Raw genomic sequence first — 26970 nt, 5'->3', positions numbered from 1 at the left:
CCAATTCCCATCCCAATCACTATTAAATCCCAGATCCACCAAGAAGCGAGCAACAAGGCCCACATAGAAAACCAAATATGGCGATCATTAAAAATTTCTTGCCACCGCCTCAGCTCCCTTCAATTTTTTTGCCTTGGGAATTTTTACTTTGTATGTAGTTCACTCGCAATGGGTTTGAAGCCGTATTTTGGTCTTCGGGGAAATTCCCTTCTCCGTGCTGCCCTATTCTTGGTTGTATGTCCAACTTTCACTTGCTATGGATATAATATGGGAGTGACCGGAGGGCTTTTGACGCTCGAGGCCTTCAATTCCCAATTTCCCAAAATGGACACAATGAATACCCACGGAGCACTGAACAAAGAGAACTCACAAATGCAAGGTCGGTTTATCCGACACAACTTTTTGACTCGATAGCTGATCGAATTTTCCGGATAGGCACCGTCATCGCCCTCTATACCGTCGGAGGTATCTTTGGCGCCCTATCATGCATCTACCTTGGTGATCTCTGGGGCCGACGTAAGGTGATTTTCATAACCAACTTTGTCAGTATAATCGGCGCTGTTCTCATGGCAACCTCTTTCGATTTCGCTCAATTTATCGTCGCACGACTCGTTCTGGGTTTGGGCATCGGTGGATATGTGGCGACGGTCCCGGTCTGGCAATCTGAACTCTCCCCAGCGGATAAGAGAGGATCCAATGTCGTCACGAATGGCATCTTTATTGGAATTGGTGTCACTGGCGCCCTGTGGATTGATCTGGGTTTCTATTTTATCAAAAACAACTCGGTCTCTTGGAGGTTCCCTCTCGCCTTCCAAATCATTATGCCGGTCACTGCAATGTTTTTCATCGCAATGCTGCCAGAATCGCCTCGCTGGCTCATCAAGAACGGGCAGGTAGAGGATGGACGCAAAGTACTCGCGGCATTACTCGATGTCGATGAGGATTCGGATGAAGTCAACGAAAACATCCTCAGCATCGAGACTTCCCTTGCCTACTGTCCGGCGGCGTGGACAGAAATGTTCAAAAATGGCGAGCAACGTCTCTTTCACCGCGCGTACCTGGCCGCCACAGGCCAGATGTTCCAGCAGATGTGTGGTGTGAATCTGATCACTTACTACGCCACAACCATCTTCCAGCAGTACCTCGGGATGAACGCGGTCAACTCTCGGGTCCTCGCCGCTGCAATGACAATGATGCAACCCTTCGGTGGTTACCTGGCCTACTTCACCATCGACCGTCTCGGCCGCCGCCCGCTCATGCTGTGGAGTGCCGGAGCCATGACTATCTGCATGGCAGGCCTCGCTGGCACGACTGCCCCTTCTGCAGCTAATAACACAGGAGCTTTAGCCATGGCCGTGGTGTTCCTGTTCTGCTTCCAGTTTATCTTCACGGTTGGCTACTGCGGTCTCACCTTCCTCTACGCCGCGGAAATGGCACCTCTTCAGGTCCGCGCCGCAGTCAACGCGGTATCCACTGCTACCGTGTGGGCTTTTAGTTTCATGATCGCTCAGGTAACCCCGGTGGGTTTCTCCACGATCGGAAATCGTTACTATATCATTTTCGCTGTTGTCAACGCTGCTATCGTGCCCAGCGTGTACTTCTTCTTCCCCGAGACCAAGGGGCGGTCACTAGAGGAGATTGATGAGATCTTTGCGCAATCAAAGTCTATATTTGACCCCCCTCGTGTAGCTCGCGCTATGCAAAAGCGTGCAATGCAGGCACGTCAATCGAACTCCGATTCTGATACCGCCGATGACGTTGCTGTCAGCGAGGAGGTCAAGGCGTGATAACCATGAACTACGTTTCAACTAGATGGATTCGGAGGATCCGACCTTGAAAAAGGATCTGAAATGTCTTGGTGAACCATATAATTTGTAAATATCATATTTCTTTTCCCTTGTATATTTATAGACTTCCATAAGGTTTGCGCTACTCTTTTAACCTAAGTACCATATTTTCTCTTTTATTTTAGCTTAATTTAATGCGCTCTAGTATGCATCTGTCCTAAACATTCTACAATGAAAATTTTCGACACGGATGTTTGATATAGATCCGTGTACTTATCCCGCTTGGTTTGGAACACACAATATGTACAGTGGATTTGTCCAAGTGCGATTTAGAGATACAGCATCTCTATGACGGTTACTTCCGACATCCCTCACTGCAGTTGCAGCCAAGAAGGTCACATTCTTTGTTTTTTTTTTATTAATGGTCAATCCAATATAAGAGTTTATGGATTTACTCACTTCCTTTACCACAAAACGGGTTTGGCTTAGATCCATCTGCGCATAGTTTCTTGCAAATTTTAGTCCCCAAGATATCTGTGGAGCAGGATCTCTGTTTCTGGACTCCATGACAACACTCCGCCATTGAAAGATGGGCTGTTGCAAGGAAAAGGAGGCAAAGTGTAAGAACTCTGGTCACACTCAAATTGACAAACATATTGAAGAATTGACTAGAGGAGGTCAGTTGGATTGCCTTGAAACTAGAGAAATAATATGAGTATACCAAGAATAATTGCGTGATTTAGGTCGGACTAGGAAGTTTTTCGCTCTTGATCGAAAGTGATATAACTGCATTTGATGTCAAGAGGTAAGCTCTCTTATTAGGACAGTGTCTCCCTTTGGTCCCCTTTCTAGGACATTTAACTACGTATTATCATACCTGGAGACCCACAACCATCTAGGGATATGACGTTTGATACCCTATTAGATTTAAAGAATGTCAATGTCTAATAATTTGCTCCAAGGTTAGTTATGTGCATAGATTGATTGTACACTCAACAGATAACACAGGAATCCTAAGGGCGATCAACCGTAAGGGACAAAATCACCCTGCCAAGCACGGAATGTGGTTCATTCGCGAAACCCCTGCTTGTGATTCCTAGCGTGATCTTCAGAGACCATTCGAGACCATTGAAAGCAAAAATCTCTAATCGAGAGAGCAAGTGAAACAATGTACATCATGTACCTATTGTAAGTTCTAACTTTGACGCGAAGGGGATGCCGTTCTAATGGTTCTCAGTATACTTGTTGAATTCTTCAATGGATTGGGCACCGTCTAGACTCTCGTTTCTAACATTAAATGTTACCCACATGGCTATTTTCCATGACGTTTTGATGGCAAGAGGCGGAGTCTACATAGTTCATATACTTATCATCACTCATCGCAGGGCTTGATATCATACTCTACGTCAGTCCTGATGATATATTTTGCCCCCTTCCTTACCCCTGTACCTTCATGTAACAAGGCTCCATTTGACTCCCCATGTGGGAAGATCGCAACAGCTCCCATCACAGGTCGCACCGGGTATCCATTGAGGGTTCCCTCCCGCGGAGCTGGCATGAAGAACGTCGTCTCTCCGCCTTCAAACTCATCGTTGAGATATAGTAGAAAGGTGTACATAGAACTCTGCTTCTTATCCTCCGGCGAAGAGTCGTACACGTATGTGTCATCCGGGAGAATACCGGACGGTGGCCAGGCTCCATCAATGTGGCACCGATATTCAGCGCCGGGGACGTACCTGTACACGCGGAACCGGCGATTGATACCTCGGACCAAGCGCCCGTTGATCGAGGGAGGCACATAAGGAGAAATTCGCGCCCAAAGCATGTCGTGGAATGTGGTATCAATTATCCAGTAAAAGTTGTGGGCTAGAATGCTTATATCTCCATCTTCGCGAAGGGGCGCGTCCGGAAGGAAATTGACAGATTCACCGGCAGCGATGATCGCCTTGCACTCGGCCTCGGATAGCACGTTGAGGGCGAGGCCGAGGCCTGGCACTGCCGGATGTGGATGGTATGTTATAGTAGGACCGATGGGAGCCAGTGGAACAGCGTTCGGGGCGGTGGTATATAGGATGGCTGGATGGTGATTGGGTGGTTTGCGGAGTGGGCCCGGGGTTCGTTCGATGACACGGAGGGCGGATGGAGACTTGGGTGCCTCGTTCAAAATTGATTTGTCAAGGACCGAGGCATAGACTGGAAGTGGTGTCGTCGAGGGGCGAAGATCCCAGATAGACTGGAAGGCGATGGGAGCGGTTGAGTCAATGGCGTTGGTGTTAGTGTCAATCGGGGTGCTGACGCGCAGGATGGCATCAAGGACGCCGAGGATTTCCATCTCCTTGGCACTGCGCTGAATGGGGGTATGATCTTGTGCTTTCGGCTGTGTCGAAAGGCCGCTGACGACATCCAAATCTCGCACCCAGCGACACAAGGCTCCGATTTTGGGCTGTTCTTTCCTAATCCTCATCTCGGCGAGCAAGATCCTGGCTTCAATATATTTCTCGTCCGCCAATGCACCAGTTATTCGCGCTGTCAAGTTGGCGCCCTCTATCGAATGGTTAGCTATAGTACAGTCTATAGGCAGAGATAGCGCAGCGTACCAGCAGTGTTAACGCCCGTAGTACATGCCTGACGGAAGTCGTAGACTGCGACTCGAAGGTCCTTGCATGCCTTCGACTTTGTTAGGCTGGGATACTCCGCAAGTGCTGTAAGTGTTTCAATTGTGATGTCGAGTTCCTCGTCTGAGACGACAGCATTGAGATGCGTTGACTCGACGGTTACGCCATCGGGAGGCGGTGTTAGATTCGGGACTGCCTTTGGGAGCTTTTGTGGAAGGTCGACTTGTGCATTGCGCTTACGCTTAGCCGCTTTGGACTTGGCCATTGTTTTATATAAATTTGATGCAGGAGGTCAAGAGTTTACAATTTTACGAGTCTTACGAGTCCACGGGAATTTGGCCCGAACCTTGGATCCTTGGATTACGTAAGTGAAGGAAATTTTCCCAGCTAGGCAACTTGAAAAGTTCAAGGTTATATCATTTGCCACATAGTCCAACATATACTTTGAAAAACTCGAATCCTACTTATATCGTACATGTCTATATGGTTATTGTACTTCTTGTTGCGTACAGGACCATAATTCATGTACTAATCGGCGGAATGGACTGTCGGTCCACCCATGATACATCTGACTTGGGAGATCAACTGATATCAGATTCAATTGTCCATTTTAGCTATGGTGATAGAGAAGAATAGCCAGTGCTTTCTTTCTGAGGACATCAGGGTCACGCATATCATTAGCGGTATAATTTTAGACCACAAGTCTGCGATGACACGCCACCGCCATTCCAGGTTCATCCCATGGGACAATGATCTCCAGCGATTGTTTCTTGTCAAGACTTCTCACAGAATTTATCAATTTGTAAGGCTGTTTGAATCCCATACGCAGGATTGCATGAAGTTTTGCATTATCGGATCGTCTTGGTCGCACTGGTGAAGCCATAGTTACGACCACCTTCATCTTTGTAGAGTCCGCTTCTTTGTAGACCCCACTAGTCACGATTTCAAGGATTCTGCTGGGTAACGTCGCTATGCCTAAGTTGTGCAAGGTGTTTTGTGCAATTGAAGAGTCACAAAGCTATGCAACCCGAGTGTGACAGGGCTTAAAAGCCTAAACTCCGGCCGCCCTGTGTTACCCTACACTTAGACAACGGACAATAAGCAACACAATGATTGGGGTATCTCATTCGCACTGCTAGAATATAGAGGGATAGAAATCATGTTTCCCCGTACTTACTCTTCGGATTGATGGAGCTTTTGCGTGGAATTGTCAACCTTCTCATGTACAGCGTGTGCCTTCCGTTTCGTTTTGGTGTAACCCTCAATTCCAGCAAGCATGATATAAGACTTGCTCATAGAAACATGGGACATGTCAACACCTTGTTGCTGCAGGGCGTGGTGAAATGCCCTAAAATTGGCGGCTGGGGGGCGATAATGGCCACTGAACACATTAGCCTGCCCTTTCAGTCACAAAGCTGAAGAATGAAACTTTAATTGAACCCACCTTAGCGGTGCCAGGCTTCGAAGTTGGCCGTGTTTAATCTTAATCATTCCAGCTGCTGCGATACGGGCACCTCGAAGAAAGGATGAATGCTGAAAAGCACCTGATTCCTTTATGCCAATGTATAACCGGAAAGAAGTATCTGCAACCTAGGAGTGGTTTAGTCTGCATTTAATAACCACAAATGGAACTTTTACTCACGAATAACCACATATCTTCTTTATCTTTGGACTTTCCCAAAAGTCGCTTCAATGCAGCTGCGGGGCTTGCGTGCATCACCTTTCTCATCATCTTTGTATATTTGTACTCATCCTCGGCGATATGCTCCGGGTCTTGGTTTATGACTATACTATCAACGCTCTGCCTTGTAGACGTCGATACCGATGATGATGGTAAAGATGAGCCTGGTGTCGATTTGGATGGTGACGGTGATAAGCCCGAGGTGGAATCTGGTTGTATAGTTGTGAAGTTTCCTCTAAATTGTGGCACATCATCCTCAATTCCCACAATCCCTTCGAGGCTATCTTTGAAATGTGCGATAGTTGTCCACACCAGCTGATTGTTCTTGGCCCACCGGAAGAGGCCAGTCTCGTCTACCGTCACCATGTAATTCAATCGTTCCTCGCGAGTGAGATAGCGCACTTGTTCTTTCTCAAGTCTTTCTCGTGAACATTTTGGAAGTTCAATGTCTTTTCCATCGCCATAGTCCAACCAATAGAAGAAGTTTTGGTTTGACGAAGAATTCCGCCAATAGGTGTGGTACGAGCGCAGATTGCTTCCGTGTCGATGTTTGAGATCCACCATTTCGAGAAAATATTGAAGATCCATCATCTTTGAAGTAGCCCCCGACGAAATCTCTGCATTATGCTCTGATCGAGTTGCCATAGAAGATGAAACTTTGGAAAAACAATCGTCGCCGCCGGCGCGCAGAGCGACACTAACCGCCCGTTGCCAGTTTCGACGGGCTTGGTTAAAGCCGTCATTCCCGGGTGCTATGCGAGGCTCAGGAGGTCGATGAAGTGTTTGCCACTGGGCTTCTTGAAAGGCCTGAAGGGGGAGGAGAAACAAGGTTAGACTCTTGGTCGCTTTCACGCAAGATACACACTTACCTCAACCCATCGTGTCGAAGCAGCCAAACCGAGACCACGCAGCTCTCGTCGCGTTCGATGACCGCGGTAGATCCTCTAACAATGCTCAGCGTAAATCGGCAACACCATGATCATTGTAACTGTACCTGAACCGTTCGTGCGGCCTGTTCCTCGATGACGTCATGCGAAAGAGTGGATGTTTTCGGAATTTCGGTCATCAAGAAGTTGATAGGTGGAAAATGGGTAACTATTATCAATGACTAGAGAATTTAAGGTGTCAAAATGTTAAAACGCCAAAATATGAAAGAGTTCAACAGGCGATTCATTCAAGCCTGCTTAGATTCTGCCCCCGGTCATCTTTGTCAGCCCCAACCTTGGAACAATAGAAAGTCTATGAGCCTAAAAATTACCTTGAATTGACCTTTGATATACATAATGTACAACATATGTATTTTGTGGCCATTATCATTATAGGCATGTACAACAAGATTTGCAGAGCTTAACAGACCCCTCATGGGGCATTTCCTTTCTCCTACAAAATAAAGATCGGTATAGCTCCCGAGATTAAAGGTAGGGACAATATTTCCTCATTTAGAAACCGACCCATAATTGGCATCATCTCCACCTTTAACATCGTTCTGATCTAACGCAAGATAACGCCCCCAATTACCCCTCGTGAGGAGATATGAGGGGAACTCAATATTGATGTTGGAGCTTACAGTACATATAAATGAGGACATTTGCTCTAAACGATTTACTAAATTTCACATATTCTCACCATGGCTCCCTATATCCATCCTCTCATCGACAATGGCGTCACGCAAGGCTCCAGTAGCTTCACCGGTGGGAAACTCCACTGCCACTGTGCGTCCGACCAGGTCGAAATCACGCTGAATAGCAACGTTGCCCACAACCACGCCTGTGGCTGCTCTAAGTGTTGGAAGCCATCTGGTTTCCTCTTCTCCATTGTTGGGGTTGTACCCCGAGACGCTGTCTCGGTGACAGCGAATGCCTCGAAGCTTCGGATTGTGGACAAAGAAGCTACCATCCAACGCAATGCCTGCAAGGACTGCGGTGTACACCTCTTCGGTCGTATCGAGAAGGATCATCCTTTCAAGGGACTTGACTTCGTCCACGTGGAGTTGTCCGATGAAAAAGGCTGGCAGGAACCACAATTCGCCGGTTTCGTCTCATCCATCATTGAACAGGGTTACCACCCGAAAGAAATGGATGATGTGAGAGCCAGATTCAAGGCCGTTGGACTGCAGACATACGATGTGCTGTCCCCGGCTTTGATGGACCTGATCTCCACCTTTACAGCTCAGAAGTCCGGCATCAGATTTGCCAATTTGTGATATAGAAAGTTTTTATTTCCTGAAAGTGACGGTTGCGGAAATTTATATCTGAGTGGAGTATGAAAAGGAGTGATGGTGTTCATACCAAGTGATGTATTACAGTGGTTATTATGTGGCTCATTTAGTATATGTCAAGTACTATGGAATAAAAGCGAAATAATATTGAACACTATGAGTTGTATTGCTGCCCGTGGCCTACAAACTGTGTTCTTTTGCTGAGCCCCTTAGAGATCTCTCCCTCAACTGCCAGCGTATTTTATGGTCATTCATTCACTGCGGGTTTTCCATTATTATCCTATTGGAATTGGAAACACGGTGCCTTTGTTGACGTCAAGCGGCGTTCCTTAGATTCAAGCTGAACGATACGTGTTGAACTGATTATAATCTCCCATCCCTTGATTGTACTCTTCTCCGTTCTGTCATTTGGTCACTTTCAAATCCAGGCTTTGTATTATCTTATCTGGTTGACCCAATAATCCTGCGGTTTTTCCGTGGGCTTGGCTCCCATCAATTCATATTTCTTAAATACGCGCTCTGAGCTTCTCGGCCGTTTCTTGGAGCGGGTACCCGTGTTGCTTTGTTTTACTGCGGACGTGTTCGCCATCCTGAGGTGTGATGTACCGAGCTTCGACTGCAGGATTGTACCCCAAACCAGAAACCCTCTTGATATCTTTATCTGAAATGGGGTGGCTGACCTGTCCATCGGCTCGCTTGTAGATAGTTACCACCACTGCTCCTCCCAAACCGAGGTTGTGCTGCAAAGCGACATCAGTGCCAGGGACAAGACGATTGTTAGCCCAACCGCGGAGTTGCCAAGTAAGTTCCGCACACTGAGCCAACCCTGTGGCCCCTAGAGGGTGACCTTTTGAGATCAGCCCGCCAGATGGGTTCACAACCAGGCCGTTACCTCCATACGTGATGTCCCCCCGACGAACCATCTCGTGGGCTTTCCCTGGCTCTGAGAAGCCAAGTGCGTCAAGCAGTAGAAGCTCGTTGGTAGAGAAACAGTCGTGAAGCTCGCAAACCTTGATATCTTTTACTCCGACACCAGCCTCCCGCATCGCGAGCCGGGCAGCTTGTCGCGACATATTGAACCCAACGAGATCAATTGCGCTTCGGGAATATACCTCTGGTCCGTCAGTCAATAACTGTTGGCCCGCCATGAGAATAGCCTGGGATTTGAGGTAAGGACGCGCATCCAAGAACCGCTGGGATACAATGATTGCCGCTGCAGCACCGTCACTAGTTGGGGAGCACTGGAGCTTGGTTAGGGGCCCATAGATCTGTGTTTTCGGATCCAAGATCTGATCCAGGGAGTATGCAGTTCGGAACTGGGCATACGGGTTTCGCTGGGAGTGTTCATGCGACACGCGAGCAATTTCACCAAAGTCTTCCGCTTTGGCGCCATATCTGTTTTCCTGGTCAGTACAAAGTCGAGATCTAGGTCGCCGGGCACTCTACTTGTCCATGTACTCTTGTCCGGCATTGCCAAAATACTGAGCATTCCGAGGGCTTTGATGTTTACCGAACGTGTCTTCCATCATTTTGGTCGATGGTCCCAATGGACTAGGCCGATCGTCCCATACACTCTTGATTGACCCTGGGCGCATCTGTTCGAAGCCGACAACGAGGACACAGTCCGCCTGGCCTCCTCTGACCAGAGTACGGGCAAGATAAAGGCCAGTAGATCCAGTAGCACATGCATTGTTAGTATTGTAAATTGGAATCCCCGTCATTCCTAGCTGGTACATAATCCGCTGGCCAGAAGTCGTGTCGCCGTAGCAATAGCAGGCCACACCTGCTTGTACATCATCGTATGTGATATGCGCATCGATTAGAGCTTTGACTGCTGCCTCATAGCCAAGTTCTGGGTCTGTAGGGGACAATAGATGGTGAGCTTCCCATCAGCTCTCTATGCAACATAGTATATAGACAAGGTACCAAATAGAAACGGATGGTCTCACATTCACGAGTGCGACGTGGCTTCAGAAACTGGGTCATTCCTACCCCCAAAACGTAAGCTTGAGATGTCATGGTGAATTGTAAAGACCTTGACTAGTCATTATTCGCGGGGCTCCAGGGTTGCATATAAACAAATGGGATTTAGCCGAGCTTCCGAGGTATGTTGACTTTTCCCCTCACCTTTAGGGAGGTTATGAAGCCGACTCTATAATGTCTTTTTAACGAATAGTTCTGGCTGTAATTGTTCAAATTGTTTTCATATAGCCTATTTAACCACATTCCAGAACTCATCCACACCAAAGCCGGAAAATTCACAAAGGACAGTTGTTGGACCATCAATGATTCCTACAATCATAAGCTTTGGTCAAGGCCAGTGATAGATCCCATGGTCAACATCCTTCTTCAGTTGGCTATCCACACGTAGATATCCAGACTTTGTCAAAGCATCCTGTTTCTGGGTAATCAGTTCCGCCACAATTCCTCCAAACAGAATACTCCCTGGCACATTCAGGTGGGTATGGTCCGCTGGGTTAAGGTTGTATGTAAAAGCATTTTCTGGTCCAATTGCATTTAGATACCGAGTGCTAGCCTGATTCAGGTCTATATATGTAGCAGATGACTGGTGTGCAGCATTGATGGTGCCCATGGTCTCATTGGCGAGACTCATGACGATACGCGGTGTACCCGTTGAATTATCGTAATTTCGCCGAGACAGAGGAGTGACGAGAATAGGTATAGCTCCAGCATCAAAAGCTTCAGTCACAAATTTTTCAAGATTACTGGTGTACTGTGACAATGAAATTTTTGCAGCTGGCTTTTGGTCATTGTGCCCAAACTGAATGGTCACAAATGGATGATAGTCGTGTCGAACCCCTCTCACAGTCGCTAAGACCTCGTCCCAGTCACCTCCATCACGAAAGCTAACAGTAGTTGCACCGTTGTGGCCGAAATTGCGACCAGAGGCTCCTTTGAAAAGGGTTTTGTTAAGAAAGCCGTCCCCCCACCCTCCTCCGTTTGATGATTGGGTAGCTGTGGTGCTATCACCCGCCAAAACAAAAAATGGTGGTTTGTGCAACTGTTCGAGGTGACTGGAGGGATATGCCTGAGCATAAGATAGGATACTGAGGAGGGCCACTCCGGTTGCTTTTAAGGTGCCCATTATTGTGTAAGTTATTAGGATAATAAATATTGCATATAAATAGGGACATTCTCAAGATCCTCGTTATAACACTCAGATATGAATAGATTCATTTCTCCCGTTGGTGGAAATTTGGTAGTTAGGAAAGTCATTTTGCGGGGGTTTCATACTGAAAGTGACGACATGCAAACACATTCTCGCGGTCAATTATCCCGATGGCCAAGTACAAAGTACGTGTTCAAAATTATTAGGCATGCAGTTTGGGTTATCTACAGCCATGCTCATTATTAATGGCGTTTTTAGTAGAAGTTTAAGGCAAATTTCGCACAAGGAATATGCTGTATGTTCTATCCACGAATATTCCTCCTTTAGATTCGATCCGTTCTATACAGAGCGACTCAACTCTTCAGTGCCTTGGAGACAAGCTCTGCCACTTTTAGCAACTCCTCATCATGCATGTTTCTGCCGACGAGCTGCACGCAACACGGAGCTCCCTCAATCTCATCAGCCACATCTGCATTCCGGAATCAGCATTAAATCCATCAATCATAATTAGTGGAAAGTATAAATCTTACAAGGAGGCTTGTAGTTAACATCCCGAATAAAATCCTTGTCAGCGCTCTTATTCGCCTTACCATGCGGAATGATGCAGCTCGGGTACTTTGCAGAATTAGTACAGTTCCATAAGATGAGACGAGTTAAACTTACATCCATCACATTCCAAAGGACGGTGTAGGGTACAAATCCAAACAAGTCGTGAGGTTGGGCGGTACCTTGGTAGCCAGGCATGATAATGGCATCCACATTTGCCCCCATAATGAGATTGCGGAATTCTTCCTTAAGGTGATTCCGCTCCTCGTTGAGGTCATACAACCCTTCAAGTGTCAGCGGGGCATACCCATATGGCATGTAGCCATGGTCCAGAGATGTTGATGCCAAAGCAGGGATAGTTGGTTCCCCACTAGCAGCAATGTGTTTGAATGGAGTCATGGCTGGATCCATCGAGAACATACGAAATGCCAACGTGCAGGCATCTCGAATAAGCGAGGTATTTAGAGGAACAATCTCATTCCCAACTGCTTGAAGCTTTTCGGTTGCTCTTGTGAGAGTTCGCAAAACCGGTGGATGTAGAGGGAAATATGGATCCTCCAGGATAAGGCCAAGTCGCAACGTAAACTTGTGGGGAACAGTGCGCCATGGAGAAAACACAGCAGAGGAATCCAATCTCCATGGGTCTGTATTGGTCACGAGTCTCATGAACAGCTCCAGGTCTCTGACTGATGTCGCCATGGGCCCTGCGCAGGCCTTGATCCCAGCTAGACCTCGGCGAGCAGAACTAGTCTGTCCCCCGTATGGAATGCGGTCCGCTGAAGGTCGCAATGAATATATTCCATTGCAGATAGCCGGGATTCGAATGGAGCCAGCAATGTCTGTACCAACTCCAAGTACCGATCCTCTCATGGCAATCAATGCCCCTTCACCCCCAGTTGACCCGCCAGCAGTAAGATTCGATCGGTGGGGGTTGAGGGTCCGGCCGAATACGTAGTTGTGTGAGTCTGCAGCCTAGAATTCCAGTTAAGCAATTGTGGTATATTGATAATTATAAGTTCACTCACCATCATAGTCTGGGGGACATTTGTCTTCACATACGGGATTGCTCCCAAGTTGATCAAAATCTGAACTGCCGGGGAATTTGAACTAAGAGGGCCATTTTTGATAAACGAGGTAAATCCAATCGTGGATGCAACCCCGGCGATATTAAAGCAATCCTTCATATGTCATCAGTAAGTCCAACCTTGGAAACTCACTACCTATGATTGTCGTACCTTGAAACTGATAGGCAAACCATGCAAAGGCCCGACAAGTGTCCCTGTTTTAGATAATATGTGATCCAAATTCTTTGCACGCTGCAGGGCACGCTCAAAAAAGGTCTCAGTAAGACATCGAGTCTATAAGGTCATTGTAAGCCTCTAGTAAGCATCAAAGAGCGGGCAAGGGAGAGGTCATGTAAATACATACCACTTGCTGTGCAATCGCAGCGCGAATGCAAAATGCTTCGGTGACCTCATAGGCAGACAGCTCTTGGCGATGGATCATATCCAGCAGGTCAGTTGCGTCATATTTCTCAGTTATCTCGAGTTGTTTTGCTGATAGGATTCCTGACCGGCGTGGAACATCTAGCACATTCATACCAGATGTCTCAGATATGTTGGTCAGTTCTTCCGGGACTTGCCATTCAATTGGGATCTTAGCAGCATCTTCAAGTTGCTTTGTGTGCACGAGGACTTCCCATGACTCGGGCTCCATTGCTACCAATGTATGATTGTTGTGTATCAAGATGAGATAAGAGAAAATTGAGAATAGAAGTTGTGCATGAAAGAAGAAGAGAAAGCGAAAAGGAAGAGAAGTTGGAAGATAATGATATTTATACCGGAGGCTAACGCGCAGGAGCCAGCGCACCAAAACTTAACGCATCAAACATCTAGCCAAGAGAGTGAAGCAAATTTTCAAATAAGCTTCACATTGGGAAAGTCATATCTAGCTATTTCCACTGTTCTTTAGTCCCTCCTAAGGTCTTAGGGCCTATAGTAATCACTAGATGACGCTACATCTTGAATCCCATGACCACCCACGCACGTATGGCGAAATGGTCTCGTGTCAGACGCCATGGTGTTTTCCCCTATATTTTTACTAATATATGTATCTTAGTGACCGGAATCAACATTTCTCCAGACATTTCAAAAGGGGATCGCCAGATGCCATGAAAGACCAACATATCTTCCCTGGTGTAGAAGCCTTCCAACTTATTGATCATAACCTTCCGAATACTCTCTCTTCTTCGACCGTTTCCAAATCTGATATTGCAGCCTTAGTGACCTCAGATCTCCCGTGAGATCCTTTCTTTTATTTTGCTTCTCTTACGTGAAAAATACCAACGAATTATCGCCCCCCTCCTCATCCTCCTTTCACGCATATCCGTTACTTTCCGAGGGAAAACTGCAACGCGCTTTTTAAAAGAATAGTGGCAACAATTTTAGCTTCGGACTGTTTCTGGTTTTTGTAGGTTCGTGAGAGAATCTTCGCATCCCCGACCAGGGTTCACTCTGTTTTTAGAGGGCCAAATACCATCCATCCAAGGGCTATCAGAAACAGAGAACGCCAGTCAGTCAATCAATATATATACATGGTTATACTGATGGACCGGTGAGAGGCATGCATCTAGTGATTTTGTCGCAAATCAACTTATTGTCAACTCCGAGCACTTGCTTTGTTAGGCTCATCTCTATTGTATAGTTCGGGGGTCTCGGGAATCAAATACAGCCAACTCGTTCCATTGATCCTCCAGTTCTCGCATCATCCACGAAGTGCGCCACCCTAACACTTTTTCTACTCGAGTCAAAAATTTCAATGATCCTTCCTGCTCGACTGCGTTACGAAGACAGTAACCGACTAAGGACAAGTCAGCAGGCAGTGAGTGGGGGAATGTGGATTTTAAACGAACAACGATGTAATAAATGTGATGCCATAAAATAAGCATTCTCTACGCTTTCGTTGGATAGTGACAGGCCGATAACCACGACAAGATGGTCAGCAATAGTTTTCTAGGGTTTGTATTAGCTTCTGAATAGAGTTTCTCAGAGCCTCGGTTTGGCTACCTCCTTCATACGCCTCGAACGGGCCCTTTGATAGTCGCTCATCTCGTGCAATGGGGATTCCGACAAAGCGAGGAAAATACACGCCGAGTGATAGTACTGCATTCCGACTACTGTGGTTACGGTCAGTAACTCCTGCCAACATTATTATTAGGACTAAATACATACCTGCAGGCGGAGATATCATCCATACCTCAGGAAAAGGACGGCCAGCAGCCAGACTCGATGCTTGGTACCGAATAGGTTGCCAAGTTGTGGATTTTGTCTGATTCCACCGGTTCACGCTATCCGATATTTGGCGCCAAGTATCTTGTTCCACGAGTTCACCGGGCGTATCGCAGCACAGTTGTAGGATGCGCGCGCAATAATAAATAATCCTATTAGCACAAGCAGCGTCGTCGTCACGGTGAAACATTGACGAGCGCTCATAATTCTGCATGTCAAGCTGCAAGGGCTGATACTGTACAACCGATGCATATATAGCTTGTCGCAAGAACTGCCAGCTCACTGCCTCAGCCACCCCACCAGAAGAGGCAGAGCGGGTTACAAGATTGACCAAACGATTAGACCCAAGAAGATGAAACTGTTCATCAGTCTTATTGTCCAGCTCCTCATATATACGAAGAATCACAACCGTAATGAGCATGTTCTCGTCGCAATTTGTCTCGGCTTGATCTAATGCCGCAATCAATAATTGCAAACACCGTCCGTGATAGGCCGAGGCCTCCCAGTCACTACCGTCGGCCAAGATCGCCTCATGTCGCGCAGACAGAGCCAGGATAGCTTGCAGTACCATTTTATTTTCCAATGCCCGTTTTGGGACATCGGTGCTGAAATGTGAATGGATGTCACAAACATCGGCCTATAACGATCAGATACGTAATTATAATATGAGACTCGCTTACAGCTCACCCACGGTGCTATTTTCTGGATAAAGTAGCGCATCAGCGATGCTTCTCTTAGTGATAATGCTGATCCATTGTCCGACAGCAGGCTGAGTGGACTACTCCTAGAGTCCTGGCGAGATCGGTTCTCATAAAGTGGGCCGTGGATATGGGTCTGATATGTCTCCGAGTGAAGAGGTGGAGTCCATGTACTGCGACCATGTGATACGCGCTCTCGTGATGGGGTGTTGTATTGTTCTAAAGCACTATCTCCATCTCCAGATGATTCATCATTCGGCTCAAGGACAAATGTCACTGGATCAGATCAGTATATGAATATCAAGTCATGGGCCATGAACGCCTACCGGGCTGTAACACGTCCACCCATACTTGATCTTTGTCCCAGTCTAGCGCAAATCGGGCAGAGGTACCATTTTGCTTTTGGTAAACGTGGTTGACAGGCTTGAACTGGAAGCGGGGATCGAGATGACACGCCCGACCGAGTCGCAAACACGGAGTGCAAGTTGAAGCACCGGTGGAAATCACACACCGTATATGGCGAAGACGACACCTCCCACAACCCTTGCCTACTCTCATATGGATATCGACTTAAAAATATCCAGAGTCATCTATATAGAACCTTCCGAACCAGGAGAAGGAATGGAAAGATTCCCCGCATATGCTGAGTCATTGGGCGTCCAAGAAAGTTTTCCACATCCATGGTTTGTCACTCACAGTACCAAGGATTTGAGGCATAATTGGACATAAAACGGACATAAAATGGATGTTGTGATGGCTTTTGATTACTATGACGTCTTTTGATATTCTTAGGATTCCTCCGTTGGATCGCCAGTCAATGGTTTGAACCCGACCAGGCCGCCAAGAGCTGCCAAGGGCCGCCAATTCTGTTGCCTATTACCTATCCCATCAATAAATAGTTCTCCGCACGGGGATTGGCTTGCACAAAAATAGCAACACTCCTCCCGTACCGAGACGATGATCAATCCATGACAGTTAGCTTTCAAAAGAACCGAACAGACCTTCCACGATGCGGAGATTGCTTCAAAACTGGAATTACGCATCTCTAAAGAGAGTAATCCCGTAGCGGGCCGTGGATCTCGGGTATCGCCAGACAAAACATCCAAAGCTGACCAATCAACACTAGAAGCAGTGACGATCGGTATTTCAATTGACATGCAATCGCCTTAGGCTGGAAGTTTTTCGACTCCGCCTCCCTCCATACCATTTACCTTAAAACTAACAATGCCCTGTGCCTTGCGCGCACATCTTAAAGGCCGATCGTGTGAAATAAGTAACTGCAGCTCCGCAAGCCTCACCCGTACGGATGATTGTGATCTACCTTCTCATGGTTGCCGCTGCATGGCAAAGAGCGGTCGCTGATTCTGACGGCTGTAAGTGATGTATTCTTTTTTCTTTGCCTTGGTCAGTGGTATAACTCATTCCATATAGGTTCAAGCAGTGTAGTGATCTCGAATCAAAGCGATGCGAATAAACTGACCAACTGCGACACATTCGGCGGAAGCATTACGATATCCTCTTCTGCCACCGGAGTGATCACCATCAACAATGTCGAGGAAATCAAGGGCGCATTCATTGCTGAGGGTGCCTCAGGTCTCACAAAGATTATTATGCCTGATTTGGACAGTGTACGGGGAGGTGTCACACTGAGTAACCTCATCTCACTCACAACCATAACTATGGGCGCGCTATCACAAGTTTCTTCAAGTATAATTATCACGGGGAATCCGAAGCTGAAAACACTTCGGTTCCAAGACTTGGATGAAGTTGAAGGACAGTTGATATTGACGGGATCATTCGACAGGTACGGTCATTACAACAGCCATCACCTCCCTCCTTCCACGAAACTGATCAATATACTAGCGTTTTATTACCTTCTCTTGATGAAGTCAAAGGTCAGACATTAATCAGAGGCAGCAGTTCAATGTCATGCAGTACATTGAACCGTTCAAGATCCGATGACGTCTTTAAAAGCGGCTACTCCTGTTCTAGTGGCTCATCTGGCCTAAGTCCAGGGGCCAAGGGCGGAATCGCAGTGTGTGTGATCGTGGCTGTTCTTCTTATTGTGCTGCTCGTATGGTTTGTCCTTCGGCGCAGGCGTCAGAGACAGAGAGCTGGGGGGACTCAATCAAATATTCCCCCTTCATCAACCCCATCAACTGTGGTAACAAATGATGAAAAGGGACCCATTTCTCACGGCAGCGTATCACCTCAAGAAGCATCACCTCCAGCAGAACCGCTGCCTCTCTTACCCCGAAAGCCAGTGGGGTCGGCAATATTCTTGGATGGTCGATCCATCTATGAGGCCCCGAATGGATCCGCCCGAGACCAAGAATGTCATGAGTTGGACGCAGGACCAATCTTGAGCTCTCATCAGCGACCAATCAATGCAGCCTAAAACGATGTTCAAGTCCGATTTACGAGCAGAGATGATCTTGACGAATGGAACAGCCATGGGATGGCATAAGCGACATGACGGACAGCTTTTCACAATATATATACCCATGGAACCCTTTTGTTGAAACGCAACATGTAACATTGATTTTTACCCTCGTTCACAGAATTTCAAACGCAACAGCCTATCAAGAAAACCTAGTCTACAATATTTCACCTGCGCGGGTTTGTGTGGTCTTTGGAATCCTCGTATTTGAGCCATGTCACCATTGCCAGCTAGAGATACAGTATATAGGTGGTTTGTGCTGGAATTCCAGGGGTACTAGGATATAGTGAATTCTTCAGAAGTCAGGCACTCAACGGGCGTAGGCCAAAGGGTTTATATGGGATGGTCAGTTGATCTTGATCGGGTGATTATATCAAATTTGCTAGATATTTCCGGTACTAGTGCATGGCTTATTTTGACACTCTGTAAAACGTACGGATATCTATTTCTCATCAACCAGCGGGCGCCTAAGGCTATTGCTTTTGGCGAACTTAAACACTCAGAATGACTTTGTGATCAGCGGTCTTCTCCTCGGGCTCGCCGAAAATATCGATGTTCCAACGAGGCTTGTTGGCAGTATAAGGAATGTTGTAGCGCCTTCGGTCCTTGCCCAGAGCGCTGACTTTTTGAACTTCCTCGGGGGTGAGCTCTACCTCCTTGAAGTTATCACGAATGCGCGAAGGCGTGACTGACTTGGGGATCACACTGTGTCCACCGACCTGAGACCAGGCGAGACTTGAAGATTGTTAGCTTTCAACGATAGTAAGAAGTAGAGTGTATAATCTTACATGACGTGTGCGGGGGTGACTTCCTGGCCAGTGCGCTTTGAAACAGACTCGGCGACTTCCTTGACTTCCGGCCGGGTGATGAGCAGAGGAATGCCAAGCATATTGTTACCAAATGCCTAGGGTCTCAGTCAGCATCGAGCTTCTCCGCCATTAACCATAGATATAGGTACGCACAGAATAAGCAGTAACGTGGATTCCCTTCTGTTGGCAGTACTCAATCAAGTCATTGCTCTGGAGCACGGGATGGCGCTCGATCTGGTTGGCTGCAGGGACGACACCGGTGCCATTAATGATAGCCTCAAGCTGCAGGGTCGTATTAGCTGATGTATGGCAATTTTGGGGACAGAGGGGCCACAAACATGCTCAATCTTGTGGTTGGAAACACCGACAGAACGAGCCTTGCTCTTGGGGAGCTGGGTCATAGCTAAGAAGAGTTAGATAGGTCTTTCCCGTTTGCACAATATAGTGACTCGCCCTTCCAGGTGTCCACAATAGAGACACCATCGTCAATGATTACATCACCCCCCTCGACGGTGCTGTTGGCAACGAGGGGGAAGTATGCATCTCCCTTCTCGAAGGCAACGGGCCAATGAACAAGGTAAAGCTGTGTTTGTTAGCAATAGCTCACAAAGTTACTGAATGGAATAATCATACATCAAGATAATCCAACTCAAGCTCAGCAAGGCAAGCATCCAAGGATGCCTCGACAACCTCCGGGCGGTGCTGGCTATATGCAGAATCAATAACCGTATAGTGTAGAACGATAGTTTGACAGAGCGTACCTGTTCCATAGCTTAGAAGTCTGCATAATGATACGTCAGTTCCTAAATCATATAACATCCCAAGTATAGATTTACTTACAATAAAGATATCCTCGCGCTTCAGACCGGGGACATCCTTATAAGCACGCTTAATTCCATCGGCTACCTCGCGCTGGTTCTGGTAGCTGTGAACAAGTGGTAAGTACGGCGCAATTGCAACATGTGGGGTCTTGTGGTCAAGGGATTAGTGCTGCGTACATAGTTGCTAAATCCTGAGAAGGGAGAGGGGTTAGCGAATAGTTTGAAGAAACATAGATGGTGTATACACATACCAGGTGACGGTAACCAGCTTTCAGTGCCTCATAGACAGCCTCACCGACCTGGCCAGGAGCAGATTGCCATGTACCAAAGCCCAGCTGGCTAAACGTGGGGGTCAGTGATGAAGTCAGTATCTTCTGTAGAATATACGTACGGAATCTGGTGGCCGGAGTTGAGAGTGACTTTCTTTCCGAGAGACATGATTTAGATGGGTTCTTTTAACAGAAGAATAATAAGAAGGAGAAAAGGAAACGTGGACAAATAAATGTGTCTGGTGGGGGGGATACATCCCACCTGCCATCCCACTCCCTTTCGGAGTAGACTCCACCGAGGGGAATATACACATTACAACATACATTATTAGTTGAATAAATTCGAATAAAGTTGAATATAGAAGAAACCGTTTGAGTGACATTTATTCTTATTTATTGATTTACTTTTCTTTCAAACATAGGGTACTATATAGTATACCTATAGCCTATATCGTAGATAAAGTACATTTATAAATTACCCCAACTGTGGGGAAGTTAGTCATGATGTCATTCTCAATATAAATTCGTGATCTTACATTGTTTTACTAAGAATGATATATATATATATGGTTTCTGTTGAAGCCTTCACAAAGGCAAGATTGCCTTATTAAACTAGTCTACTGGCCCATGAAAACCTTTAAAAGTTCTGGATAGTTAGGAGTACCCAATCCAGTCACTGGATCCCATCCCTTGGCCGCAGAGAAGCCGTCAGTATTACAACCTGCATTTGTGCCCTTGGTCACATCAAAGAACGCCTCTGGGTGAGCGTATAATACAGGGTTAACAAACCCAACAGTGGACTTACCAGCAGCCAGTCGCTCCTCGTTGATGCGGGTGAGGATTCCAGCAAACACAGGTGCAGAGGCCGATGTCCCACCAATTGCCACAGCCATTCCTCTATTGTAGATAACGACTTTGTCACCAACAGCAGCAACATCTGGGTAGGCACGTCCAATCCGGTTGTAGATACCGTTATTCTCACCGAAGCTACTATTATCCACACTCTCATAGTATGGGTATGGGATATTAGCCGAGGCAAAGTAGTCCGCAACAGCCTGCGCCTGATAATCAGGCGCCTTATAGATATTGCTGAAACCGCCACCTGATGGGTACCTTGTCACGGCTTGCTCCAGATGATCTCCTGCCGAGGAACCGGTAGGAATTTCAGTGCCTCCCACCGCAGTAAGGTATGGACAGGAGGCAGGGAAATCGGGAGCAAAGATTCTACCATCTAAGCCAAGGCAGTTGCTAGGGGTGGGGTCGCCTCCACGTCCAGCCACTCCAGAATCGCCCGAGGCGACTATCACTGAAACTCCCATTGTACCTAGCTTCATGAACTCGGCGCACTGTCGCCGCTGATAGGAAATGGGAAGGTCCGCCTCAGAGGAGCCATACGAAATCGAGACAACCTTGGGTGGGTCGTACACGCCACATTGCAGAGAGCCCTTGTAACCTCCATCATTTGAATCAGGGTAGGGAGGGTCCAAAGGCGAGATCGTACTGCAGTACGAGCCATCGATAGCATCCAAGAACGTATTGAGGAACCCTCTGAATCTATAATGACGCTCGTAATACATATCATCGGTTTGGAAAAGGATGGAGTTTTGTGGCCAGATAATCGGGTAGGAGATTTGGAAGTCCAGATCGGATTCAGGCCCAGCAGTGGAGGTATTTGTAGGAGCCTCACCGCCATCAACTAACTTGAGAGTTGGGTGTGTACCGTTGGGGATTTTCCTAAATGAAAGTCAGCTCGAAATCCAATCCACTCGGAACAATATGATTAAAGACAACGTACGGGTACAATTTTGAGAAGAAGGAATTTAGATCTTCCTGGGCATAGACATCCCCGATGTCCTCAAAGATCCCCAATTCATTCCCTTCTGTGGCAGAGTGACCCGCACTTATGTTATACATCTCTATGCGCTCGTCAGAGATCCAATTTGGGGGGGATCTGTGCTTGTGTCACTTACCTAGAACGCATTCGGGTGTGATCGCCTGGTCGCAAAAGGAGGCAGCCGCGCTCGACAGCGTCTCAATTGGTAGGGGGATTGGCTCAGTGATCGGGGGAATCCCATCAGCGAAGCGTTTCTGCTTGTCGATCGATCTCGGGACAGCAGTCACCTCCCGCAGAGAGATTCCTGGGGTGATATAATCGACGTGCTCGCGTACACAGCTCGGGAGATGATATCTATGGATAGGACGTCAGTAATACTGTAGATCATATCCAAATGACAGCCTTACTCGCGACAGGCCACGTGCGATCGACCCGTTTCAGCATGTGAGTAGACATAATACTTTGTGTGCAGCAAATTCTCGAGCTCCTCGGCATCGGCATCAAACTAAATCCATTGCTTGTTGACTGACTAGGTGATGCGGTCTTTTGAGATACCAGCCGCCTCCAACCAAGGACGCACATCATTCACACTCTTTTGAGTTGGAGCAAACAAGTCGTGCACTTCATCGATAGACAGATGCTGTCCGTATCGGTTCGAGTTAGGGTTAGATCTAAACAGATCCATCTCAGCTTCAGACGGTGAAGGTCCACTGCGCAAGTTCATACAAATCCATAAGTAGCTCATGGCCATAGTCTAGGTTAGACTGGGTCAATCCAATTCGCACAGGTAGTGAAACATTGCCCTCGAGCTTTTTGCTTTCAACCCAAGATTTTGGGAGGAAATCACGACGCTCGTGTAATTGATAATTGTGAGCCTTTGGCACTGCCGTCGCACCAGCCGCCAAGGCACAAACCATAATGAGAGGCTTCATGGCAATAGTCTTAACAGGAGTTTGCCAATTCAGCTTTCACCTTTGAACTTGCGGATCAAGTCAAAAAAGTCCACGGCGGACGAGGCATACTTTATAGCATCTCCGGTCTTTCAATATAAGATGTAAGCCTAAATAGGGCTTTCAGGTTCAAGGACCGTGAGCTCGGTGGGCTGAGATCACCCAAGGGGAAAGGCAGCCAGTCGATTAAGGATTCTAAGATCCCCGAAATCAAACGGGGTAAGGACAGAGCTTGTCCTGCTTGGCATTGAAGTTTAGACTTCATCATTATTAGCTCCGTTTTGGCCTATGAGTGTATCGCTAGGGGTTAAACATCCGTGTGAGGTTTTAGGAGCCATTCGTCCGTAGGAACAACCTAAAATGACACCTCTCGGAAGGTTAAGGCTAGAGATAGTCGGGAAGGTCACACAGAGGGCCATGTGAATATCGTTTACACGGTGAGTATCTCCTCCCTGATAGGGTTGCGTCCTTCGGCGAGATTCGAAAATGGCTTCGCTACGACCCATGAAGTCGACGAGAGTCAAGACATTTGGAAAGATGTATCTTGGCCTTCAATCGCAGAGTAGGGTCCATTGCTTTCCAACCTCCGAGCAAACGAATTATCAGTAGTTACAAGTCCGATTTAACAAGAATCCTTCGGAAGCACAGCAATGGCCTCGTGCGAAGATAAACAACCATCGCCGTGCTACCTCGGGAGAAAATGATCCCGAGTGATAGACTGGTAACGAGGTCATTGAATGCAACCAGAATTGTTAAACGCAGAACGCCTGAGCCACTGGACGTCGAGGGCTATCTGATGGAAATGTGGAGGAAGTATTTCTTCAAAGAAATCCCCCGTCAAGTGTGAGGCAAAGCTATACATTCTATAATGTTGTGGAAAACAGGAGTGGAGAAATTGAATTGAATGAGATCAAGCCCAAGCGTAGAGCCGAACTATTAATTGCAAAGCATCATAATTCCCTGGAATTCAGATGGTGGAATTATTACCGATACTTGGTCTGGTGGTAAAAAGGTGAAAAGCCCAGTCCTATGCACTCTGCATAGTACTTTTTTGTATCAATCACGGTGATCAAAAGGATTGGCTGCTGTTCCAGCCCCATGGACACATGGGATGACCATTCCTGCATTGGGACTTGCATCGCAACCGTCATCCACCCAGTATGCGGCTGCCTAAGGGTTTATAGAGAAGACCACCCAAGGCTGTGTGGTTGCAACGTCGGTGGCAGAAACACAGTTTCATGTGCCCTCTCCAGGCATAAGTCATGCGAGCAAAAGATCTAGCTCAAGGGGCATTTCGTATGCAGAGAGCTGTATTCTGTCCGTGGGCGACATTGGCATAAATATTCGAGGGCAGTCGAGCGGAGAACTAAAAATCAATATTCAAGAAGAGTCAGAACCCAAAGTATCGTAAGAACATGGTTTCAAGATCCGTTTGGTGGACTGATATCCCAGGAGTTCAAGTGAAATTTGGCAGTACTTCTGCCGCATCGACAAGAGAATGTAGGTTGGAAACCTCAACCTGACGGTTCGATCGCAGATTCTCCTGCCCATGGCGCTGACACGGGTCTTTTTCAGCTGCTGTGCCTTGATCGCATCAGAAAATGGCCTCAAGCTGGCGACGTGAGATTCTGGGACACAATCCCCGACGTAGGATAAGCATCCACTCAGGATCCGCACCATTTCCATAATAAATCAACCAGCTGCTGCCGATGCAAAGGCTTAGCTATGTAATCGTCCATGCCTTTGGCCAGATACATCTCTGCGTCTCCCTTCAGAGCATTGCCTGTCAATGCGAGGATGGGCACATCGAGTTTCATTCGTCGAATGTGTTCTGTGGCGGTCAATCCATCCATGACCGGCATGTTTATGTCCATCAGGATCACATTGTATGCCAAAGGCTTCTGCTTGACCATACGCACTGCTTCTGCTCCATCCCAGGCAGCATCAACGCGCTTGAAACCCAGGCTGCTGAGAAGTTTCAACATAATAAGTTGATTGACCTTGTTGTCTTCGACTAGGAGAAGGTGCTTGTGTGGAGCGACCTTTTGGAGTGAGGCGGAATTATCCAATGCCTCAGGCACAACCGGTGGCAACCTCGGCTTCACTGGAGACACTGGCGAGGTAAGGCGAGCCATCTTAGCTGTCATCCAGAAAACACTACCGGGTCCCTCGGGGTTGGCATGGAATCCAACCGCTCCATCCATCAATTCAGCCAGGCTCTTGCATATCGACAGACCAAGCCCAGTACCTTGGTATCTTTTGGCGGCCGTGTCCGCGAATCGGGTGAAGGGGGTGAAGAGGATGCTCGCCGCATCTTCGGGTACGCCGATACCAGTATCCACTACCTGCGTGGAAATCACGTACATCTCAGGGTCCTTCTCATCGATATCATAAGTGGCATGAATTCGAATATGACCACTCTCTGTGAACTTGACGGCGTTGGTGACCAGGTTTTGTAGGACTTGGCGGAATCGTAGCGGGTCGCCTTTGAGATTTGGAGGAAAGCCGTCGCTCACACCGCTCATGATCTGAACCCCAGGCTTGAGCGCTGACTGGCAATTCCGAACCACGGCAGAGATCACATCGGGGATGTTGACCACGTCTGCGTTCAAGGGGAAGGTTCCCGAGGATAGTTTCGAATAATCCAACACATCGTTAATGACCTGCAGCAAGATAGAGGTTGAGTCTTCGAGGATGCAAGCAAATTCTCGCTGGTCATCTGTCAACTCGGTCCTGAGTAACATTGTCAAAGCCAAGAGCATTCCGTTCATCGGGGTGCGCAGTTCGTGGGACATGTTGGCCAAAAAGTCGGACTTGAGCTTAGCAGATTCTTCAAAGGCGTCGATCAAACGAGCCTCTGCCGCACGGCGTTCGGTCAGATCGCGGGTAACTTTCACGAATCCCACATGGCTACCATTCTGGTAGATGGCGGTGATCATGACATTGGCCCAAAATCGGGTGCCATCCTTGCGGTAACGCCAGCCCTCGTCCTCAACTTTGCCTTCTTTTAAACAGACCTCCAGCTCACGGGCGGGCTTGTTCATTTCCCAGTCATCGCGACCGTAAAAGACGGAAAAATGCTGGCCGATGATTTCGGATGAGGTGTATCCCTTTAAAATGGCGGCGCCGGAATTCCAAGTCGCAATATGGCCATGCGTGTCCAGCATAAAAATGGCATAGTCCCTTACTGTGTCCACCAGAATTTTGTAGGTTTGGTTGAGATAGGTTTGTTCGCTGATGGAATTCGTCCTGCTCCGTTCATCGTTGGTCCGCTGGGCTTCCAAGAGTAGGTAGATCAGGGAATCGTCTTCAAAGATAGGTGTCACGCTCAGTGCAAAGCAGGTGTCGAGATGTGGCACAGAAATACGCTTAATGACCTGCACTTCGCGAGTTGTTATGGCAGTACCGAGGGCACCACTTAAGGAGGCAATATCGGGGGCGGGGAGGATGGAGGGGGGAAGATCGTAGACATTTGCTGCTAACAGTTGATCTCGCGGACGCTTGAAGAGTTCCACATGACTATTGGATACTTCGATGACTCGTAGTGTACCGTCTAATACGAGAGTGGGTTTACTGTAAGGGTTAATAATATTGCTTTTGGAAGCCCTGGATTAGGGGACCTGGGGAGAACTCACGGTGTCAATCGATAGATGCGGCTTAAATCAACTTTCTCCAAGTCCTTTGGAGGGGTAATGACCACATTTTTCATACGCTCAGTGATACTCAGATGGAGCATCTCATCCACGGGCATGTTGAGTGATTGAGGATGTCATTCCAAAGAATTTTGGAGAGGATAAGGATAAGGATAAGGATTTCAAGGTTGACAGGTTAATGGGGGGGGAAGATCGAGACAAAAGAGATCAAAGTGGATAGAAAAAGAAAAAA

At 47.4% G+C, this 26970-nt stretch overlaps 11 protein-coding genes across 11 annotated transcripts; 3 read left to right on the top strand and 8 right to left on the bottom strand.

The window, feature by feature from the left end:
• Positions 1–324: 324 nt before the first annotated feature.
• On the top strand, positions 325–1787 carry PGRI_071400 (sugar porter family MFS transporter; the record flags this gene model as incomplete). The annotated part of the gene is made up of 2 exons (XM_040794854.1): positions 325–379; positions 436–1787. The coding sequence occupies 2 exons, from the start codon at positions 325–327 to the stop codon at positions 1785–1787; spliced, it is 1407 nt and encodes a 468-aa protein (XP_040648095.1).
• Positions 1788–3159: 1372 nt separating this feature from the next.
• On the bottom strand, positions 3160–4667 carry PGRI_071390 (prolyl hydroxylase family protein; the record flags this gene model as incomplete). Its single annotated transcript, XM_040794853.1, has 2 exons — positions 3160–4331; positions 4385–4667. The coding sequence occupies 2 exons, from the start codon at positions 4665–4667 to the stop codon at positions 3160–3162; spliced, it is 1455 nt and encodes a 484-aa protein (XP_040648094.1).
• Positions 4668–5575: 908 nt separating this feature from the next.
• PGRI_071380 (IQ calmodulin-binding motif protein) lies at positions 5576–7149 on the bottom strand (the record flags this gene model as incomplete). Its single annotated transcript, XM_040794852.1, has 5 exons — positions 5576–5783; positions 5847–5992; positions 6045–6890; positions 6953–7027; positions 7078–7149. 5 exons carry the CDS (start codon positions 7147–7149, stop codon positions 5576–5578), a joined length of 1347 nt encoding a protein of 448 aa, XP_040648093.1.
• Positions 7150–7710: 561 nt separating this feature from the next.
• PGRI_071370 (S-(hydroxymethyl)glutathione synthase) lies at positions 7711–8286 on the top strand (the record flags this gene model as incomplete). Its single annotated transcript, XM_040794851.1, has 1 exon — positions 7711–8286. The coding sequence occupies one exon, from the start codon at positions 7711–7713 to the stop codon at positions 8284–8286; it is 576 nt and encodes a 191-aa protein (XP_040648092.1).
• Positions 8287–8807: 521 nt separating this feature from the next.
• On the bottom strand, positions 8808–10320 carry PGRI_071360 (3-Oxoacyl-[acyl-carrier-protein (ACP)] synthase III; the record flags this gene model as incomplete). The annotated part of the gene is made up of 3 exons (XM_040794850.1): positions 8808–9696; positions 9748–10159; positions 10251–10320. 3 exons carry the CDS (start codon positions 10318–10320, stop codon positions 8808–8810), a joined length of 1371 nt encoding a protein of 456 aa, XP_040648091.1.
• Positions 10321–10612: 292 nt separating this feature from the next.
• On the bottom strand, positions 10613–11407 carry PGRI_071350 (rhamnogalacturonan acetylesterase; the record flags this gene model as incomplete). Its single annotated transcript, XM_040794849.1, has 1 exon — positions 10613–11407. One exon carries the CDS (start codon positions 11405–11407, stop codon positions 10613–10615), a length of 795 nt encoding a protein of 264 aa, XP_040648090.1.
• A 377-nt stretch (positions 11408–11784) lies between these two features.
• PGRI_071340 (Amidase) lies at positions 11785–13693 on the bottom strand (the record flags this gene model as incomplete). The annotated part of the gene is made up of 6 exons (XM_040794848.1): positions 11785–11900; positions 11962–12046; positions 12095–12949; positions 13003–13155; positions 13213–13335; positions 13406–13693. The coding sequence occupies 6 exons, from the start codon at positions 13691–13693 to the stop codon at positions 11785–11787; spliced, it is 1620 nt and encodes a 539-aa protein (XP_040648089.1).
• Positions 13694–17268: 3575 nt separating this feature from the next.
• PGRI_071330 (uncharacterized protein) lies at positions 17269–17869 on the top strand (the record flags this gene model as incomplete). Its single annotated transcript, XM_040794847.1, has 2 exons — positions 17269–17335; positions 17394–17869. 2 exons carry the CDS (start codon positions 17269–17271, stop codon positions 17867–17869), a joined length of 543 nt encoding a protein of 180 aa, XP_040648088.1.
• A 1024-nt stretch (positions 17870–18893) lies between these two features.
• On the bottom strand, positions 18894–20470 carry akr1 (putative aldehyde reductase (AKR1); the record flags this gene model as incomplete). The annotated part of the gene is made up of 11 exons (XM_040794846.1): positions 18894–19137; positions 19191–19306; positions 19365–19493; positions 19550–19614; positions 19692–19794; positions 19845–19917; positions 19973–19992; positions 20052–20136; positions 20210–20223; positions 20284–20371; positions 20424–20470. 11 exons carry the CDS (start codon positions 20468–20470, stop codon positions 18894–18896), a joined length of 984 nt encoding a protein of 327 aa, XP_040648087.1.
• A 448-nt stretch (positions 20471–20918) lies between these two features.
• PGRI_071310 (S53 family peptidase) lies at positions 20919–23067 on the bottom strand (the record flags this gene model as incomplete). The annotated part of the gene is made up of 6 exons (XM_040794845.1): positions 20919–22035; positions 22097–22217; positions 22272–22489; positions 22543–22640; positions 22716–22806; positions 22862–23067. 6 exons carry the CDS (start codon positions 23065–23067, stop codon positions 20919–20921), a joined length of 1851 nt encoding a protein of 616 aa, XP_040648086.1.
• A 1682-nt stretch (positions 23068–24749) lies between these two features.
• fos-1 (sensor histidine kinase/response regulator Fos-1/TcsA) lies at positions 24750–26836 on the bottom strand (the record flags this gene model as incomplete). The annotated part of the gene is made up of 2 exons (XM_040794844.1): positions 24750–26658; positions 26721–26836. The coding sequence occupies 2 exons, from the start codon at positions 26834–26836 to the stop codon at positions 24750–24752; spliced, it is 2025 nt and encodes a 674-aa protein (XP_040648085.1).
• Between the last annotated feature and the right edge of the window lie 134 nt (positions 26837–26970).

Source organism: Penicillium griseofulvum (genome assembly GCF_001561935.1).
Source record: "Penicillium griseofulvum strain PG3 chromosome Unknown contig_94, whole genome shotgun sequence".
Lineage (NCBI taxonomy): Eukaryota > Fungi > Ascomycota > Eurotiomycetes > Eurotiales > Aspergillaceae > Penicillium > Penicillium griseofulvum.
This window is presented reverse-complemented; position numbering and strand designations above follow the sequence as displayed.